Consider the following 18,676-nt stretch of genomic DNA (forward strand, 5'->3'; position numbering starts at 1 on the left):
TGAAGTGTTCTCCTACAGGTTTTTGTATATTGCCATTCCTAATATCTGATTTGTGTCCATTTATCCTTTTTCGTAGAGACTGTCCAGTTTGGCCGATGTACATAGCAGAGGGGCATTGCTGGCATATGATGACGTATATTACATTGGTGGAGGAGCAGGTGAATGAACCGGTGATGGTGTGGCTGATCTGGTTAGGTCCTGTGATGGTGTCGCTGGTGTAGATATGTGGGCATCGAGGTTTGTTGCATGGATTGGTTCCTGAGCTAGAGTTACTATGGTGTAGTGTGCAGTTGCTGGTGAGAATATGTTTCAGGTTGGCAGGTTGCCTGTGGGCAAGGACTGGCCTGCCACCCAAGGCCTGTGAAAGTGTGGGATCATTGTCCAGGATGGGTTGTAGATCCCTGATGATGCGTTGGAGAGGTTTTAGCTGGGGACTGTATGTGATGGCCAGTGGAGTCCTGTTGGTTTCTTTCTTGGGTTTGTCTTGCAGTAGGAGGCTTCTAGCTCTGTTGATCTGTTTCCTTCTTTCCTCGTGCGGGTATTGTAGTTTTGAGAATGCTTGGTGGAGATTGTGTAGGTTTGGTCTGTATCTGAGAGGTTAGAGCAGATGCGGTTGTACCTCAGTGCTTGGCTGTAGACAATGGATCATTTGATGTGCCCAGGATGGAAGCTGGAGGCATGAAGGTAGGCACAGAGGTCAGTAGGTTTTCTGTATAGGGTGGTGTTAATGTGACCATCACTTATTTGCACCGTGGTGTCTAGGAAGTGGACCTCCTGTGTAGACTGGTCCAGGCCGAGGTTGATGGTGAAAGAAAGAAACCAACAGGACTCCACTGGCCATCACATACAGTGCCCAGCTAAAACCTCTCCAACGCATCATCAGGGATCTACAACCCATCCTGGACAATGATCCCACTCTTTCACAGGCCTTGGGTGGCAGGCCAGTCCTTGCCCACAGGCAACCTGCCAACCTGAAACATATTCTCACCAGCAACTGCACACTACACCATAGTAACTCTAGCTCAGGAACCAATCCATGCAACAAACCTCAATGCCCACATATCTACACCAGCGACACCATCACAGGACCTAACCAGATCAGCCACACCATCACCGGTTCATTCACCTGCTCCTCCACCAATGTAATATACGTCATCATATGCCAGCAATGCCCCTCTGCTATGTACATCGGCCAAACTGGACAGTCTCTACGGAAAAGGATAAATGGACACAAATCAGATATTAGGAATGGCAATATACAAAAACCTGTAGGAGAACACTTCAACCTCCCTGGCCACACTATAGCAGACCTTAAGGTGGCCATCCTGCAGCAAAAAAACTTCAGGACCAGACTTCAAAGAGAAACTGCTGAGCTTCAGTTCATCTGCAAATTTGACACCATCAGCTCAGGATTAAACAAAGACTGTGAATGGCTTGCCAATTACAAAACCAGTTTCTCCTCCCTTGGTTTTCACACCTCAACTGCTAGAACAGGGCCTCATCCTCCCTGATTGAACTAGTTCATTATCTCTAGCTTGCCTGCATATATATATATATATATATATATATATATATATATATATATATATATATATATATATACACACCTGCCCCTGGAAATTTTCCACTACATGCATCTGAAGAAGTGGGTATTCACCCACGAAAGCTCATGCTCCAAAACGTCTGTTAGTCTATAAGGTGCCACGGGATTCTTTGCTGCTTTTACTAAATTCCAGGTTTCAGAGTGGTAGCTGTGTTATTCTGTATTTGCAAAAACAACAAGGAGTCTTTGTGGCACCTTATAGACTAATACATTTATTTGGGCATAAGCTTTCATGGGCAATAACCCACTTTACCAGATGCATGGAATGGAAAATGCAGTAGAGCGGTATAAATACACAGCATATGAAAAGATGGGAGTTGCTGTACCAAGTGGGGGGAGGGTCAGTGCTAAAGACCCAATTTAATTAAGGTAGAAGTGGGCTATTCTCAACAGTTGACACGAAGGGGTGGAAATCACTTTTGTAGTGCGAATGAGACCAATTTAATCAAGGTTGCCCATTTCAAACAGTTAACAAGAAGGTATGAGTATCAGCAGAGGGGGAATTAGTTTTTTGTAGTGACCCATCCATTCCCAGTCTTTATTCAGGCCTAACTTGATAGTGTCCAGTTTGCAAATTAATTCCATGGTCATTGTGTAATTCAGATTCATTAGTCACACAGAATATTGCTTAACGTTTGTTTGAAGTAACAATGTTCTGCCAAATTCCTTAGATCAGCAATGAACTGTGCTACTGACTCTCTACTTCCTGATGTCTCTGAGGGCACTGATATTGTTCTGCTGTCAACAGTGGGGTAGGAGAAAAATGCCCCTGCATTGCTGCAGTAACTGCTGCATATATGGGAGCTCCAGGCGCAGTTGGAGTCCATACATCATGGAGCAGTCCACGTGCCTTTGGACCCATCACTGTTAGCAAGGTAGAAATTCATCTGTCTAGAATAGAATTGCAAGCTACACATTGCTCAAAATGTTTGAGGTATCACCTATGATTTTTGGTTTTCATAAAATTCACTAATATTGCCCACAAAAATTGCCATTTCATTTCTCTCCTGTTGAACTTCACACCCTCCCCGCGGTCTTCTCTTCCATAGGGAAATTTTTTATTTTTTTCTTTACCATGCATTGTCTGTGCTTGATCTCCTTTTGCTGGCTGTGTGCTTACATTCCAAATCAATCTTTTGGCTGTAGCCCTTCAGTGCAGGCTAAAGTTGTCTTTCTAGCTTGACAAGCAAGCTGCTCTCCCCTCACTGCAGCAAGTCTTTGTTCTGGCCTTGTTTGTCTACTTCCCATTTCTTGCTGGCTGGCTCATACAATCCCTTGCAGCAAAAGCAGCAGTCAGCTTTCTTGTACCTGTTGGTGAGCTTTTTTCTTTGTTTTTTATATTATTGTTTGCTCAATTTTTCCTTGTTGTTATTCAGGCAATGGGCGCATTGGACACTTGTGGGATAGAAGGTCCTTGTCACCAGTGTGCTCTCCGGACCCAGCAGAGAATGGGGGAGCTATAGAAACACCGCTGTCTGTTGTTGTGCCTTGAAAACAGAACCAAAAGTGAAGTGAAACTTTTCACTGGCAAGGGTGAGTGCAGAGCACCCAAACATTTAAAAGGATAGGACATTTCAGGGAAGATCCTGGCTGAGGCTTGGTGGCATTTAGGAGCAAAAAGAGGAATGCAGAGTTCTCTGTCCCCAGGGAACAGAAGCTGACCACTGAGGGATTGCTTGATGACACCAGGTGCCCAAGCCCTCTGGAGAAATATAGGGACCAACTTTTCTTTACTTTTATTTTCAGAGTCCTGGGACACGACCTTGGTTGATTAGACACACAAGGGATGAGAAGCCCAGACCTTCCTCTAAGTAGCTAATGGGCTTTGCCCTATGTGAGTTTGCAGGGACCCAGAACTTCCCAAGGGCCGTGGAGGTATTTTGCCCTTTTTTGGGGGGACTACTTTAACCTCCCCCCTCCAGTTCCCTCCCCCAGTGAAAGGGGTGGATTCCCCAAGAATACATCAACACAGTTTGTGTCAGCAAGCTTTCCAGCCTGAGTTGACAGACTTGGGCCTGCAGGGCTCATGTTATTGCACTAATAATAGCTGGATAGACTGTGTTTTGAAGATGGGGCTTGGACAGAAGCTGGTACTCTAAAGCCTAGAGAAGGAAGGGAGGGGGGACTACAGAACCTGAGCTCCAGTCCAAGCCACAAACTTCAAAACACGGTCTACCCAGCTATTATTAGAGCACTAGTGTGAGACCCAACCTGGGATGAGAGGCTTGCTGCCACGGGCTATGTAGATATGCCCTAAAAGGTACAGCCAGAGAGCTGTACCCAAGTCTGGAACCCAGCCTAGAAAGTCAAACCAGAGTCCAGAGAAGGACATCCAACATGAGAAGTGCTGCCCAATGGAGTGCCAGAGAGGTACAACCTATCACAGACCCTATCACCATAACTGGCATCATTGTTCAGGGATTCATTCATAAAAACAGAGATCTTAGGTCCAGACAGGAACATGATGATTATCTAGCCTGACATCTTTCATTACAAATGCCATAGAATTTCACACAATAATTCCTGCAGCAAGCTCAACAGCTTGTGGTTGAAGAGAATGTATCTTTTAGAAAGATATTGCTGGAAGTCTCCATGCCATGAGCTAAATAATATGGGGAGAGAACATAATGGTTCTATCCCTTCAGAGGGTGCTTCCAGGTCAGGGTCAAAACACACTGACAGAGCAATTTAAGGAAAAATTCACTGTTGCTTTTCATGCTGTACTAGTTTGGTACAAGAAGCAGATGTTCTCAGTCTCTTGTGTAATTTGACATCTTTCGCCAGCACTAGGCAAGAAAGGTGATGCGAAAACTGGGTTTAAGATGCACCAGTATAACAGACAAAAAAGGAACTGAGCTGGGAATATTTCTAAAGCAATTGTTTAAGACATTGTTTAAGCAATTAATAAAATTAGAGTGTTAAATATAATTTATGTTAACTGCAAAGAACTAAGATAAGGAATTTTGGTAGAGCCAGGGGATTACTGCAGTGAATTATTGGTAAACATTCATTCAGTTAAAACCCATGAATTAGTTTCCAGGCACAATCCTTTCATTTTGCATGGAGAAGTGATTTGTTGGGGCCAAGAATGTTTGTGGAAGTCTCAAACCACCATGTGAATATGTAGTCACACAGAGTCATGAGAATGTTCAGGCTGCAATTTATATACATTTTAGTCATCCAATCAGGGAACAAAAAGTAACAACATTAATCTAAGGTGACCATTTAATAGCAAATGGTAACTTGTGGATATTGATTGAATAAACTCAATGAACAGTTTATGAGCAACCCTTGGCCAAAATATGTTGTTAAATATTTAATTTCAAATAACAAATTTATAAAAAAAATTAGTTTGTGAACAATTCACAAATTCAAAAGAGGGTTAACTTCAAATTAGTCATTATGAGTAGTTTCCACAGTTCTAGATTGTAGAAACATTTTATGCAGTAATCATTTCCTGGGGAAAAGTGGAGCTTAATGGTAACAGCATAGAACTTGGAGCCAAATCTACTGGGTGCTCTTTCCAGCTCTGCATTTATGTTGGACAAGACCAAGTCATTTAACAAGAAGTTCAGTTCAGGTAAAAGGGAAATAATATTTTTAGTTCAGGGGAAGAAATTGGAAGTGTTGATGAGTATTATATCAACATCCCCTCCTTGATGAAGTGTAATCACCGCTTTATGACAGAAGTGTGCCTCTTAGTGGTGGTGTATAGGAATTGCACTTCCAGATCAAGTCATAAATTTATCTACTCCGTAGCCTGTCTCTGACAGTGGCCGGAACCAAGTGATTTGGAAGAAGATGAAAGAAATTCTGCAGTAGGCAATTACATCGTTATCTGCCCACAGATGAAGTTTCAACCTAATCCATTAGTTAGAGGTTGGTCTATGCACTGAAGCATGAGTGTTTATAGCAGTGGTGGGCAGTCCATCAGGGTAATCCATTGGCAGGCTGCCAGTTTGTTTACATTTGCACAGCTGTCCACTGCTCCCATTGGCTGAGGTTCACTGTTCCCGGCCAATGGGAGCTGCAGAAAGCGGTGCAGGCCACAGGGACATGCTGGCTGCCACTTCTCGCAGCTTTCAATGGCCAGGAATGGTGACCACTGGCAGCTGCGAGTAGCCATGCAAATGTAAACAAATTGTCTGGCAGCCCGCCAATGGATTACCCTGATGAGCCGCAGGTTCGTTTATAGCCTTCCCAGAGCTCGTCTTTTTACATACTATTATAATGATGGAATATGGATATTTTTATCTTTATAAACATCCAATCCTTGTGGAATCCTGCTAATCTCAGCCTTGATCATATCTTGTGCCAATGAGTTCCAATGGTGTTATATGAAAAAGTATTCCTGTTTAAATTTGCTGTTTCATTGAATGCCCTCTTGTCCTGGTATTGTGACAGTGCAAACAGAAGATCCTGATATACCTTCTCTTCAAAGTTTGTTATCTTGTGCATCTTTACCATGACCTCTCTCATTCATCCTCTCTCTAAGGAGAACAATCCAGAGTTTTCGATCTGTCTTCAAATGGAGTGATTTACATTATTTTTCACTGAACCTCCTCTATTTTTGCTATTTTTTTAAGTGATAAGGTGATCAGAACAGAACACAATATTCTACATGAACATAATACCATTGATTTATATAGTGGCATGGATACATTCAGTATTGTTAGACCCAAACCTGATACTGGATACTCAGTTAGTAATTATGCCAAATATGCCTTTTTCATCTTCACTTTAGATAACAGGATCATCTTGAGGGCTCAGATGGGACACAAATGCTCATAGACCTTCTGCAGGCCCCCTGCATTGGGTGGGTTAGAAGGTTAGGAGAATGTAACCATTGCTTCTGGATACAAATCTCGCTAAACTTATCCCTCCTTTTGTCAGTTCCATGTCTATTCTAATTCACTGTATGTGGCGATGATGTTCAGAGCAATGTGGCTGGCAGACTCAGAAGATAGTTCCCTTCTTTTTTTCTCTCCTTCCTTCCCTCTTATTGTCACTTTCATTTTTTGTGGCTTGGTTCAAATCAGACAGAGACCTTGTCTACCTTTGTCGTCATACAGCAGCTAGCACAATGAGGCCCAGATTTTGACTGGGGCCTCTGGATGTTACTACAATAAAAATAAATATGGCCGCCTTTCTTTTCCTGCTCCAACTATCCCTTTCAAATCTCTTCTGGCTGGTGCCACCTCTTCCAGGGTAAACTTGCTCTCCATGACTCTGATCCAAAGTTCATTGAAGTCAGTGGAAAAGACCTTCATTGACATCAGATGGCTTTGAATCAGGCTGTAGCAGGAGAGGTCTATGTTCCTCTAGTAAAACTCTCACTCCAAATTAACTTTTTAGCATGCAGGTTTCTCTCTTCAGGTCACACTTCCCTGAGTACTCCTGACACTGCTTGGAGAAAGGCCTTTCTGCAACTTCTAAAAGCTCTCTTATTCTGAAAGAGAGAAGTACTAAGGAAAGGGAAATAAGAAATAAGATTGGTAGCAATACAATTTGAGGACTGGACACAACACCAAAGGTTTCAGGGAGCCATCCAGTAGGCCTCAATTAAATATGCACACAAGCTAAACAAAAATTGTTGGCATATTCATTTTCTTTTTCTGCTTTGGTGACTGGATGTTGCCCCTTATTTACTGTTGCCTTGTCCGCTACTTATTCACAACACAAGCTGGTATTGCTCCAGGTCAGTATTAGTTAATGAATAACTCTTTATTGTTCCTACTGGTTTCAATGTGAATATTGAGTTACGTACTCTAAAAAGGCAAAACTATTAAAAAGTCACAATAAACTGTTACTGTTTATTTCACAGAGCTAAAGTTGAATGCATAAACAAAGGAAACATTTAAATTTTCCTTTCACACATTCATATCTGTGTGAGGAAAAAATTTAATGCACACATGATTTACAGTTTACAAGATATACAAAAATCAGATTTTAAAATCATCATTTGGGAAGCTAAAGTTTCTGAATATTTCACTCTTTAAACATTATGGAAAGAAACAGCTGATCTGCTAGAGCAATAGGGAAGACAGGTGCATTAGAAAAGTTATCGCATTGTATAGGCTGAGATCTCTCTTACAAGGCTAAGCTGTATTATGGAGAAAGAGTATTTAAGTGGCAGTGTTTCGTGAGCAGTGTCATGAGAGTTGTCCATTGCTACTGCATCTTTAGAATATTCATAGCCTGTATCCTCCAACCAACACCTATGCTGGTATGCAGGAAGGTGTTACACGGTCTCATCATCATGCTGCCCAGACAAACTCCTTCTGTGGCCAGTAAGAGGTGCTGGTAGTGTCTGCCAACCACATTGCTTGGGCTCCAGAGGCCTGCAGCCCTATTATGGATAGCCCCTGAGTGGGTGTGAGGTGGAGGGGAACTGTATATTTGGCTCTGTATGTGGTCTGAAATTACAGGAACTGAAATTATGCAACATAGAGCATTTTTTTAAATGGGATGTATTCAAATACAGTGCCATCAGCTACCCAATGCCAAACCCCTGTAGTGAAGTTTCCAGGAATATGTGTAGTATTAACAGAATGAGACAAGTGCTTGCTGATCAGTTTGGAGAGACTGCATTGATGTTAAACCTGACACTCATGAGGGTGATGCAGGCATGATGAAGAAACAAATGCTTTGAAGGCTTATTCACATTGGCTTATGTTTCATTTTCATTCTCTTAAGTGTATCCATTTATTCCATTTCATAATTAGACAACACTATATTTTTCATAAGAAAAGCTCCTGTTAAAGTAGTTCTGGAATTGTATACAACTATAGAATGATTATGAAATGAAGTCATGGCTGCTGCTAGTATGTAAAAAAAATATGCAGATGCCAAAAAAGTGACTGCTACAGATTTGCACAGGAGAAAATAGCTTTGTCTTAAACCTTCAGGTAACCCAGTTGCGTAATTTTATTAAAACAAGGCACATCTTTAATTTATCACACTAGAGAATAGCATGTTCATTTTGCTCAATGTTGGCCACAAGATCCTTTGTGTCACTAGTTCCAGGAACTGCATCAGTATTAAAATACATGTTGTTCTCAAAGCTGTCATTTGTTGCCATGTGATTCTTTCTTTTCCTGTAGAAGAAATAGCCTGCAAGGCCAGCTCCTGCTAGGATAAGGAGTACCACAATAATAACAATCCCAGTTTTGCTGTGACTAGGTTCAGGAATCTTCTCCTCCTTTTTCACTGCTGTAAATGAATGCAAAGCAAATTACTAGAAACCAGGCACGTGGCATCTGATTCTAGAATGCAATCCCGTACTTAGAAATGGTACCATAGTTTATTTTTATGCATGAATGCTTTATCATCTCCAAATAATTAGTGACTGACAATGCAGAAGGCAAAATCAGAAAGTATATGAAACAGCACAATTTATAAAGCTTAATGCAACATTTCAATCCAATTTTAGGGAAGTGTTCTGCATTTGGACATAAATGAGGTATTATGGATGTTTTATTATCGAGGAAATGCAGTTGATGTCCATTAAGCATCTAAAAATATATGATGTGATATTATAATATGAAATATGACAATCTGGTATAATATATACTAATGCTTTTATTTGGGCTTTTTCTTTATTTATTTGAAAGAAAGTAAACCTACCTTTCTTGTCTGGGGGCTTCTCAGTTGATTGCACTTCAACAACTTTAAAACAGAAGAAAAACAGTTACTCAGCATCTTTAAAAGTCTTCATTTATACACTGAAAATTGTACATTAACACTTACTAATATATACTGTAAAAATCCATGAACAGGGCCATGGACTTTCCGGTATTGAATAAATACAATATTTTTACCAGTAGCAACATATGATAAATGACTCTAATATAGTTACAAAATATGCAATGAACCTGAAATGATTCTGCTGTGAGCTCCATACTGACAGACCCCTGCACCAGTGCGGAGCTATGGTGAAATTCATGGAGTGCTGCATACGCAGCAGTTCACTTCACAGAGGAGCCTGTAGGAATGTGGCCTACAACCCTAATCCTGCATATGTTTACAACTGAGCACAGCGATTACTATTAGAAAGAAGTCACAGTAAGGACTAGGCCTGGCAGTGAATGTTTGCAGGATTGAGTTCTATGTGACATCTTTGAATTAGCTGTAACACCCCAGTATTTTTTGCTTATTTATCAAATGAAGTTCAACTGTATACACAGAATGGAAATATTTCTAGGGTTCTCAATAATTTGGGTAGAAATTATGTAAACACGTGCAATGGAAAACATTGACTTAAAGGAAGACTGCAGTTATAGATCTATGTTTTACAGCAGGGGTTGGCAACCTTTCAGAAGTGGTGTACCGAGTCTTCATTTATTCAGTCTGATTTAAGATTTCGTGTGCCAGTAATACATTTAAACATTTTTAGAAGGTCCCTTTCTATAATTCTATAACATATAACTAAACTATTGGTGTATGTAAAGTAAATAAGGTTTTTTAAATGTTTAAGAAGCTTCATTTAAAATTAAGTTAAAATGCAGAGTCCCCTGGATTGGTAGCCAGGACCCGAGGCAGTGTGAGTGCCACTGAAAATCAGCTCATGTGCCACCTTCAGCACGCGTGCCATAGGTTGCCTACCCCTGTTTTACAGTCTCTTCAAGAAAAAGCAGGCTTAAATTTAACATGCTGACATTAATTCTCTGAACTGTAAAATGAGGAATTATCACAGCCTTGCAAAATTCCACTTATTCACTCACCTGGGGCTATTTATTTTTGATAGATAAATAAAATCTCATTTGTTTTTCTATTGTTAATCATCACGTTGAAGTACAGGTGATTAGATTTTGTGGATGGTCTGTTACATTTTTGTGATAAGTTTGCAAGGCTGTTTGTATAATATAAAAAACATCTTTCATCAGCAGTCAGGAGAAAGTCAGATGATTGTGTACTCAAGAGCAGCTTTCTATAAAAGGGTAATGAGATTCCCTCATTTCATATAGAGGAACTAGGCACATTTCAAATACTGAATGCATTTTGCAACAGTTAGAACAGAGCATGTTTACAAGAAACTTACCATCCTAGCCACCATGGATGTAGAGACTCTCTACACAAACGTCCCACACATAGATGGAATACAAGCTGTCAGGAACAGTATCCCTGATGATGTCACAGCACAACTGGCTGCTGAACTCTGTGCCTTTATCCTCACATACAACTATTTCAAATTTGATGACAATATATATCTTCAGATCAGTGGCATCGCTATGGGCACCCACATAGCCCCACAATATGCCAATATTTTTATGGCCGACCTGGAACAACGCTTCCTCAGCTCTCATCCACTCACGCCTTTTCTCTACCTACGCTACATTGATGACATCTTCATCATCTGGACCCATGGGAAGGAGATTCTGGAAAAATTTCACCACGATTTCAACAGCTTCCACCCCACCATCAACCTCAGCCTGGACCAATCTACACGGGAGGTCTACTTCCTAGACACCATGGTGCAAATAAGTGATGGTCACATTAACACCACCCTATATCAAAAACCTACTGAACTCTAATGCCTACCTTCATGCCTCCAGCTTCCATCCCTGGCACATCACACGATCCATTGTCTACAGCCAAGCACTGAGGTACAACCGCATGTGCTCTAACCCCTCAGACAGAGACCAACACCTACAAAATCTCCACCAAGCATTCTCAAAACTACAATACCCGCACGAGGAAAGAAGGAAACAGATCAACAGAGCCAGACGTGTATCCAGAAGCCTCCTACTGCAGGACAAACTGAAGAAAGAAACCAACAGGACTCCACTGGCCATCACATACAGTCCCCAGCTAAAACCCCTCCAAAGCATCATCAGGGATCTACAACCCATCCTGGACAATGATCCCACACTTTCACAGGCCTTGGGTGGCTGGCCAGTCCTCGCCCACAGACAACCTGCCATCCTGAAACAGATTCTCACCAGTAACTGCACACCACACCATAGTAACTCTAGCTCAGGAACCAATCCATGCAACAAACCTACATGCCAACTCTGCCCACATATCTACACCAGCGACACCATCACAGGACCTAACCAGATCAGCCACACCATCACCGGTTCATTCACCTGCACCTCCACCAATGTAATATATGTCATCATATGCCAGCAATGCCCCTCTGCTATGTACATCGGCCAAACTGGACAGTCTCTACGGAAAAGGATAAATGGACACAAATCAGATATTAGGAATGGCAATATACAAAAACCTCTAGGAGAACACTTCAACCTCCCTGGCCACACAATAGCAGACCTTAAGGTGGCCGTCCTGCAGCAAAAAAAACTTCAGGACCAGACTTCACAGAGAAACTGCTGAGCTCCAGTTTAATCTGCAAATTTGACACCATCAGCTCAGGATTAAACAAAGACTGTGAATGGCTTGCCAACTACAAAACTAGTTTCTCCTCCCTTGGTTTTCACACCTCAACTGCTAGAACAGGGCCTCATCCTCCCTGATTGAAGTAACCTCGTTATCTCTAGCTTGCTTGCATATATATACCTGCCCCTGGAAATTTCCACTACTTGCTTCTGACGAAGTGGGTATTCACCCATGAAAGCTCATGCTCCAAAACGTCTGTTAGTCTATACGGTGCCACAGGTTCTTTGCTGCTTTTACAAGAAACTTGTCATTAAAGTGCAGTGCGGGAGAAATGCTCCCTCCACATACTTGGCTCCTTTTGCACTTTTGGGAGGTAGGATTGGTCATAGCAAATCTCAAATGATTCAGTTGAATGTGTCTGGTTGAAAAATTGAATTGAACCGGAAATGTTGCAAAAATAAGCACGCTTATGAAATGTCCATTGCTTCCTGGTTGACCTGCATCAGAAGTACAGCAAAGGTAACATTGTTTATGGTATTTCTGATTCATGACAAAACCAGGTGCTGTAGAGATGTACAGAAATGATACAAAATAAGTTAATTCAAGAGTATGACTGTTTAAATAATGGGCAAATTTTCCAGGTAATGCTCATGTTACTTTAATTTGTGCAGCCATTCTTGATTAGAGCAATGGGCACCATCTTTACAAAGTAGGATGAAGAAAATAAATATTGACACCCAAGAGGTGGAAATGGTAAAGCACAAATCTTTCTAAACACTACCAGTGACACCGGGGTAATGGAGTGTATGAACATGGGTCCACAGGATAGGCTTGCTTCTGATTTGTTCCTGAGTTTGCACATTCCATTATTTCAAGGTCTTTCTAAATTTTGTACACTTGGACCAATGCTATTTGCTTTTCCCTGTTCAATTTTTCCTTTTCTCATTTACTCATCTTCCCCTAACATGTTTCAGGAAAAAATATTCTTGCAATACAAAGAAGTGAAGTTAATGAATATTCATTTCATATAAACAGGAGCAAAGAGTGCCGAGTGTGTGCATGCGTGTGCATATGAGAGAGTGAGAGAAAAAACACACAAAAATTAGTTTTAGGTTAAGATATAAGTATTTTTTCTTGAGGACAAAATTTTCAGGAATAGATCAAATTCTGTGTGCAAAAAACACAATCCTAATAGCGCCCATGCAATTGCACACAATTATTGTAACTATATGGGCAATTTTGAAAGTGTAAGTACAAATTTCCTTATTTGCATGCATGCATTTTTGGAAACTGAGTTTGGCCATCCATTTTTTGAATGCACCTACTTTTTGACAGCATGACTCTTTCTTTCATACTATGTCTGTGTGTATTCTGTATTGTGTATAAACACACAGAGGATATCTGTCACAAATGTACTCTACGCAGCACATATCTTAAGAGTATGCATACTATAAACCTTACTATTGAAACAATCCATAAACACAATACATTAAACTCATCACTTACTTTTTGGTTTTTTACAAACGTATCCTTTGTAGGAAGAGCAATAAATATTATTCCAGTACCCAGAGTTTGCATACATTTCAACACAGTGCTCATTTTGTTGACTTGAGGGTTCTCCGACATTCCAGTTAACAAAATCCACTGCAGTGCTGTCTAGCCACAACCACTGTCCTAGTGTTAATTAGAAATACACTGAATATTAAACAGCTTAATGGTCATTCACATTTTGACAATAAGAATAAAAAGTTCAAGGGCACTTCAGAGAATGTCACATTTCTATAGTTTTTGAAAAATGCTCCCCCAAAAAGAGTTATATGCATTAGGGGGGAGAGATAGCTCAGTGGTTTGAGCATTGGCCTGCTAAACCCAGGGTTGTGAGTTCAATCCTTAAGGGGGCCACTTAGCAATCTGGGGCAAAAATCAGTACTTGGTCCTGCTAGTGAAAGCAGGGGGCTGGACTTAACAACCTTTCAAGGTCCCTTCCAGTTCTAGGAGATAGGTATATCTCTAATTAATTATTATTATAGAGAAGTGAGAACATCTCAAAGCCTCAACCTGTCATGACTTTCATAGATTACCTGAGAAAAAAGCAGGCTCAGGGAAGGTCTCTCTCACACCATCCTGTGTTTTATTATTTTGTTTGGTTATTCTTATTGTGGTGATGACTGAAGGAAATATATTATTTAGCTTCTCTGAAATGTCCTTCTCTTCTGTGATTTACAAGTTATTTATTTTCAGGACTATTTACTCATCAAAATCCCACATAACCTTTCTAATTTCCATTTTTCATTTTACTTGCCATAGTTTATGTTCCCTCCTATTGGCTTCAGCAGGGCTGGATTTCCATTTTCTGACAGATTATCTGTTTACTTGAATAAATCTCTTAAACTTTGTTATTTAGCCATACTGGGACTTTTTGTTTGTTTGCCTTGCTGTTTCCTTTTTGTTACAGATATGCCTCTTTCATTGCCCTTAAATAATGTTTAAACAACTTCCATGCTGAGTCTACAAATTTCCTTTCTTTTGAACTTAAGGTTTATAACCAGCTTCCTCATTTCTTTGAAATCCCTCACTTGGCGTCACTGTGCTAGATGTTGGTACATTTATTTCCCTGAATATGACAAATTTAATTATAGTCACTAGCTAGTGGAACAACTATAGTTAGTTCTTGAATCAGCTCCTGTATGTTTCTTAAGACTAAAGCGAGAATAGCCTCCTTCTTTGTGCTCTAGAATGAAGTGCTTTAAGCAGCAGTCACTTAAGATGTCAGGCAATTACTTCTCTAAATCATTTCTTTTCATGACTGACCAGTTTACAACCTATTATTCCTTTTTATTACACTCTGATCTCCTGCCTTATATCGGCTTTTCAAAATGAATTAATTTTTATATATTAAAGTTAAGAAAGATCAAAAACAGAACAAAATGTATTGATCAACCTCAGACATTGGAGAGGGGGGATTTTGTTTTACAGGAAATTTCTACTTTTTTTGTTTTCATTCAGTTTAGGAAAAGAAAAAAATAAAAAATGCCAAATTTCCCAGAAAGTGAAAAATCTGGCTCTTACCCAAGTCTAGTTATATGTCTTCAATTGCCAAGAACTCTACGCTGATCTTCTATTTTTGCATTTACACCTCTTCCATTAGTATTTTTGATTTTTCTCAGAGTATCTTTTTTTTTCCTTAGCTCCTTAGTATGATGCCTGTTACTTTTCTGGAATTTATCCCTATGAGCTCATTCTTTCCCTCCACTAGGCTGTATTTCTTACCCTATCCTTTGCTGCATAAAGAAATGCTTTTCAGTTACAGACATCCCTAGAAAATATCTTTGTCCGAGTTGAGTGCTCTTCAGATTTCAGATGCCCCCTATTTCCCTCTTAAAATAATCCCCACAAAAATTCATCAGTATTCTGTGCCAGCAGTCCAGTGTTCTCTTTTGTATCACGTGGAGCCTATCCATTCTCTGTAGACTCTCTCTTTCTCAGAGTGTTCTCCAGTATCTAATACATTTAAACATTTCCTGGTTACACCATCTTCTTACCTGCACAGTGAGACTCTGACATTTCTCCTATCCAGCTGGCCCTGCTTATGGAACTGCAAGTATTTCAGAGAAAGCCCCTCAAAGGTCCTCAACTTAGGCCTCTTTCCTAGTCATCTAAATTTAGCTTCCAGGATTTGTATTATCCACTGCTCTTGACGACTGGTACCAACGGTTACCATGACTTTGGGGTCCCATGCAGCACTCAGAAGAGGGTCTGTCTAGATGCCTCATGAAATTTGCCATCTTTGAGTCTGTTAGGCAAATACTCAGACAATCCTCACACACTCAGCTAGAGTGAATATATCACAAGCAAAAGAGTTTGTTGCTCTAGTGATGTTGGTTTCCTTCTATCACGAGACCAGCTTCATCAACTGGAAGATCAAGACAGCCAGTTGTAGGTAAGCCTGTTATCTCTATAAATAATTGAATCTTTTAATGCTCCTCCAATTCAGTAACTCTGGCCCCAAGATATTGCATTTGTGCTCCAAGGGTCACGAGCTGCTTGAATCAGATGCATCCTCACCCCACTTGGCCACAAGAATCATGTTTTAGACTTCCTCAAGTAGAAAGGGTAGGAGCTGTCCTGATGGATCTGCCTCTGATCTTCGACTGCCATAGTTAAACTGGAGTTTTGATTCTGGGAGGGTACTAGATTGAGCTACTTTTTAATGTAAAGATAAACTAGAGGCCAACGTTTAGCCATACATTCATTTTATGGATTCTTTTTATATTAGTTGATGAACAACTAAGGCAACCTACTTGCACCAGTGCTCAGCTCTCACACAGTCCAAAGAGCCCTATGTTCACTCTCGAAATTCCTGGCTTTGTCCAGAACCTCTCCACCCCACCCCTTGTTCGAGAAAGGACTCTTGCTACTTATTTCTTCATTTATATCTTACCAGTTACAGTGACTTTTGCCCTCCAACCCACTTTATTACAATAAACTGACTGGTCATACCTATGACCTTCATTCAACAGTAGGTAAAATATATAAAACGTCTCCTTTCCTGCTTTAGCTCTTTATGTCTTACACCAAAGTGCAATGTGAAATATTTGACACTCAGTGTATCTTTATTACAAATATTCATTTGGGAATAAGTATTGCAAGAAAAAAAATTACCATCCACATTTCTGTACATTCCTGTCCAAAAAGTTGATGATTTTTCTTCAAGTGGCTCTAGGTTGTGCGCCAGAAAGTTGGCTTCAGCTGAATCTTCTACTGAAACCAAAGAGGCACCTACAGAGCATCAAGAAACAATCATTTTGGAGATGAGTTTACAATGGAATACATTCCCCCCGTTGAGAGTGCCTTTTCTTGTCTTTAAGTGTTATGACAGTTTTAAATCAATGATCATGTGGGCCCATATTTTGCCATAGATTTTTGTGCCCAGCTCCCAGTGAAAACAATGGGAGTCATTGTGGGATACGGTCCTTTAATTTTTCTCTTCAGTGTAAATGTTCTCTTCCCAACCCAGCACCTACACTGGTTACTTTCATCATAGTGGTATATATGCACTGTTTTACTTTATGAGTTGTTTGCCAATTAAATTTTTGATACTAGAAATTTTGCTAACAATTCAGCTTAATTTCTTCACTGTTGCTAATTATCATCAGATACATTATGACTAGAAAGGTAATTTCACCTAAAATCAACACATTTCTCAAAGCCTTGCATTGTTGTGGGGTAAATAGAAAAGGGGAGAGGAGCATCCATCAGAAGAAATGTTACCACTGGGCTAGTCACGGGCCTATCACTCCCCAGGCCTTCTTGTGGTCCAAAGTTGGGAAAGCTGTTCCTTTTTCCCCTCCCTCAAAGATACCCGGTGTTCAACGACTACCAATTGCAAAAATCTCCAATGGCCTGGGCACTAGATGGGGAGGGCTATGCGTTACTATAAAGAATTCTTTTACAGATATCTGCCTAATGGGTCTTGCCCACATAAACAGGGTCTAACTGATCACCATATTTGGGGTTGGGAAGGAATTTTCACCCTGGTCAGATTGGCAGAGACCCTGAGGGATTTTCACCTTCCTCTGCAGCATGGGGCAGGACACTTACAGGTTTTAACTAGTGTAAATGGTGAATTCTCTGTGACTTGAAGTCTTTAAACCATGATTTGAGGACTTCAGTAACTCAGCTTGAGGTTAGAGGTCTATTACAGGAGGGAGTTCGTGAGGTTCTGTGTCCTACAAAGCGCAGAAGGTCAGATGAGATGATCATGGTGGTCTCTTCTGACCTTAAAGTCTACACTATGGGGTAGGGGTATCTACACTACAGAGCCGAGGGGTGGGGAGATCAATCGTGTCTTCACTGTGGTGTGTCAACAGGACACACCCTCCTGTCAATTGCCTTTGTGCTTCTTGTTGAGTTGGAGTACTGGAGTCGACACTAGAGCGATCGGTAGTTAATTTATCATGTTTATACTAGGTCTGGCCAGTAGTGTAGACAAGCCCTGTGTCTTGGTAAGTTGATGGGTTTGAGGAGAGCTGAAGTGAAAGGTTTCCTGGAAAATTTTTTGCAAGATTTTGGCTGCTTAGCAAGAATTCTCACAAGGTTTTTTTTCAGTCTCATGAGACATTTGCAAGAACTTGGTAGATACCACCTGTGCATATTATGGTAGTTGGTACATACAGATATTTTAGTGGTTTTGTGAACAAATCTTACTCCCACATCATTTCCTATATAATTATGTGCAGTATTTCTCCCTCTCAATCTTATACCTGTGAAAATATAAAATATTTATTTTAAAAAAATTCCTGGTTGTTTCTACAGATTATGGGAAATTTGTAAGAGCACATGAATCATCTGTGGCATGGATTTACAATGAATATTCCTTTGGCCTTGCACTGAAAGTTAGGGCCAGTAAAGGAAAAGCACTGCAGCACAGACACGAAAGAGTGGAAAGCCAATAATAGAAGGATTAAGATTGCCAAAATCTGAAGATTTTGGAATATATGCACTGCTACATACATATTTCTCAAACTCATAGCAGCTGGCAATAGAACAGCTGCTCAGTTATTCTTAGTTTTTCTTTTGTGGGATTCAAGTGCTTTCTGGTGTTAGATATATGGTTTTAAAATAGATTAAAAACCTGCACCATTATCTAGTATCTGGAAAAACTTGTGCTGCAAGTTCACAAAAATTATTTGTCTAGAAATTCCCAGTAAAGTTTGCAGTATGTTGTGAGACTGA

The 18,676-nt window shown here is 40.4% G+C and overlaps 1 protein-coding gene across 1 annotated transcript in view; it reads right to left on the reverse strand.

Annotated features, from left to right (window-relative positions):
* Positions 1-7,409: 7,409 nt before the first annotated feature.
* Positions 7,410-18,676, reverse strand: part of LOC115645566 (macrophage mannose receptor 1-like) — a 90,675-nt gene continuing 79,408 nt past the window's right edge. Inside the window, exons 27-30 of the mRNA XM_030550432.1 lie at positions 16,604-16,720; positions 13,448-13,615; positions 9,230-9,271; positions 7,410-8,815 (exon numbers count right to left, since the gene is read on the reverse strand). Coding sequence (XP_030406292.1) covers positions 8,565-8,815; positions 9,230-9,271; positions 13,448-13,615; positions 16,604-16,720 — 578 coding nt within the window. The 3' untranslated portion in view covers positions 7,410-8,564. The remainder of the gene's footprint in view (positions 8,816-9,229; positions 9,272-13,447; positions 13,616-16,603; positions 16,721-18,676) is intronic.

The sequence above is a fragment of the Gopherus evgoodei genome, chromosome 2 (genome assembly GCF_007399415.2).
Source record: "Gopherus evgoodei ecotype Sinaloan lineage chromosome 2, rGopEvg1_v1.p, whole genome shotgun sequence".
Taxonomy (NCBI): Eukaryota; Metazoa; Chordata; order Testudines; family Testudinidae; genus Gopherus; species Gopherus evgoodei.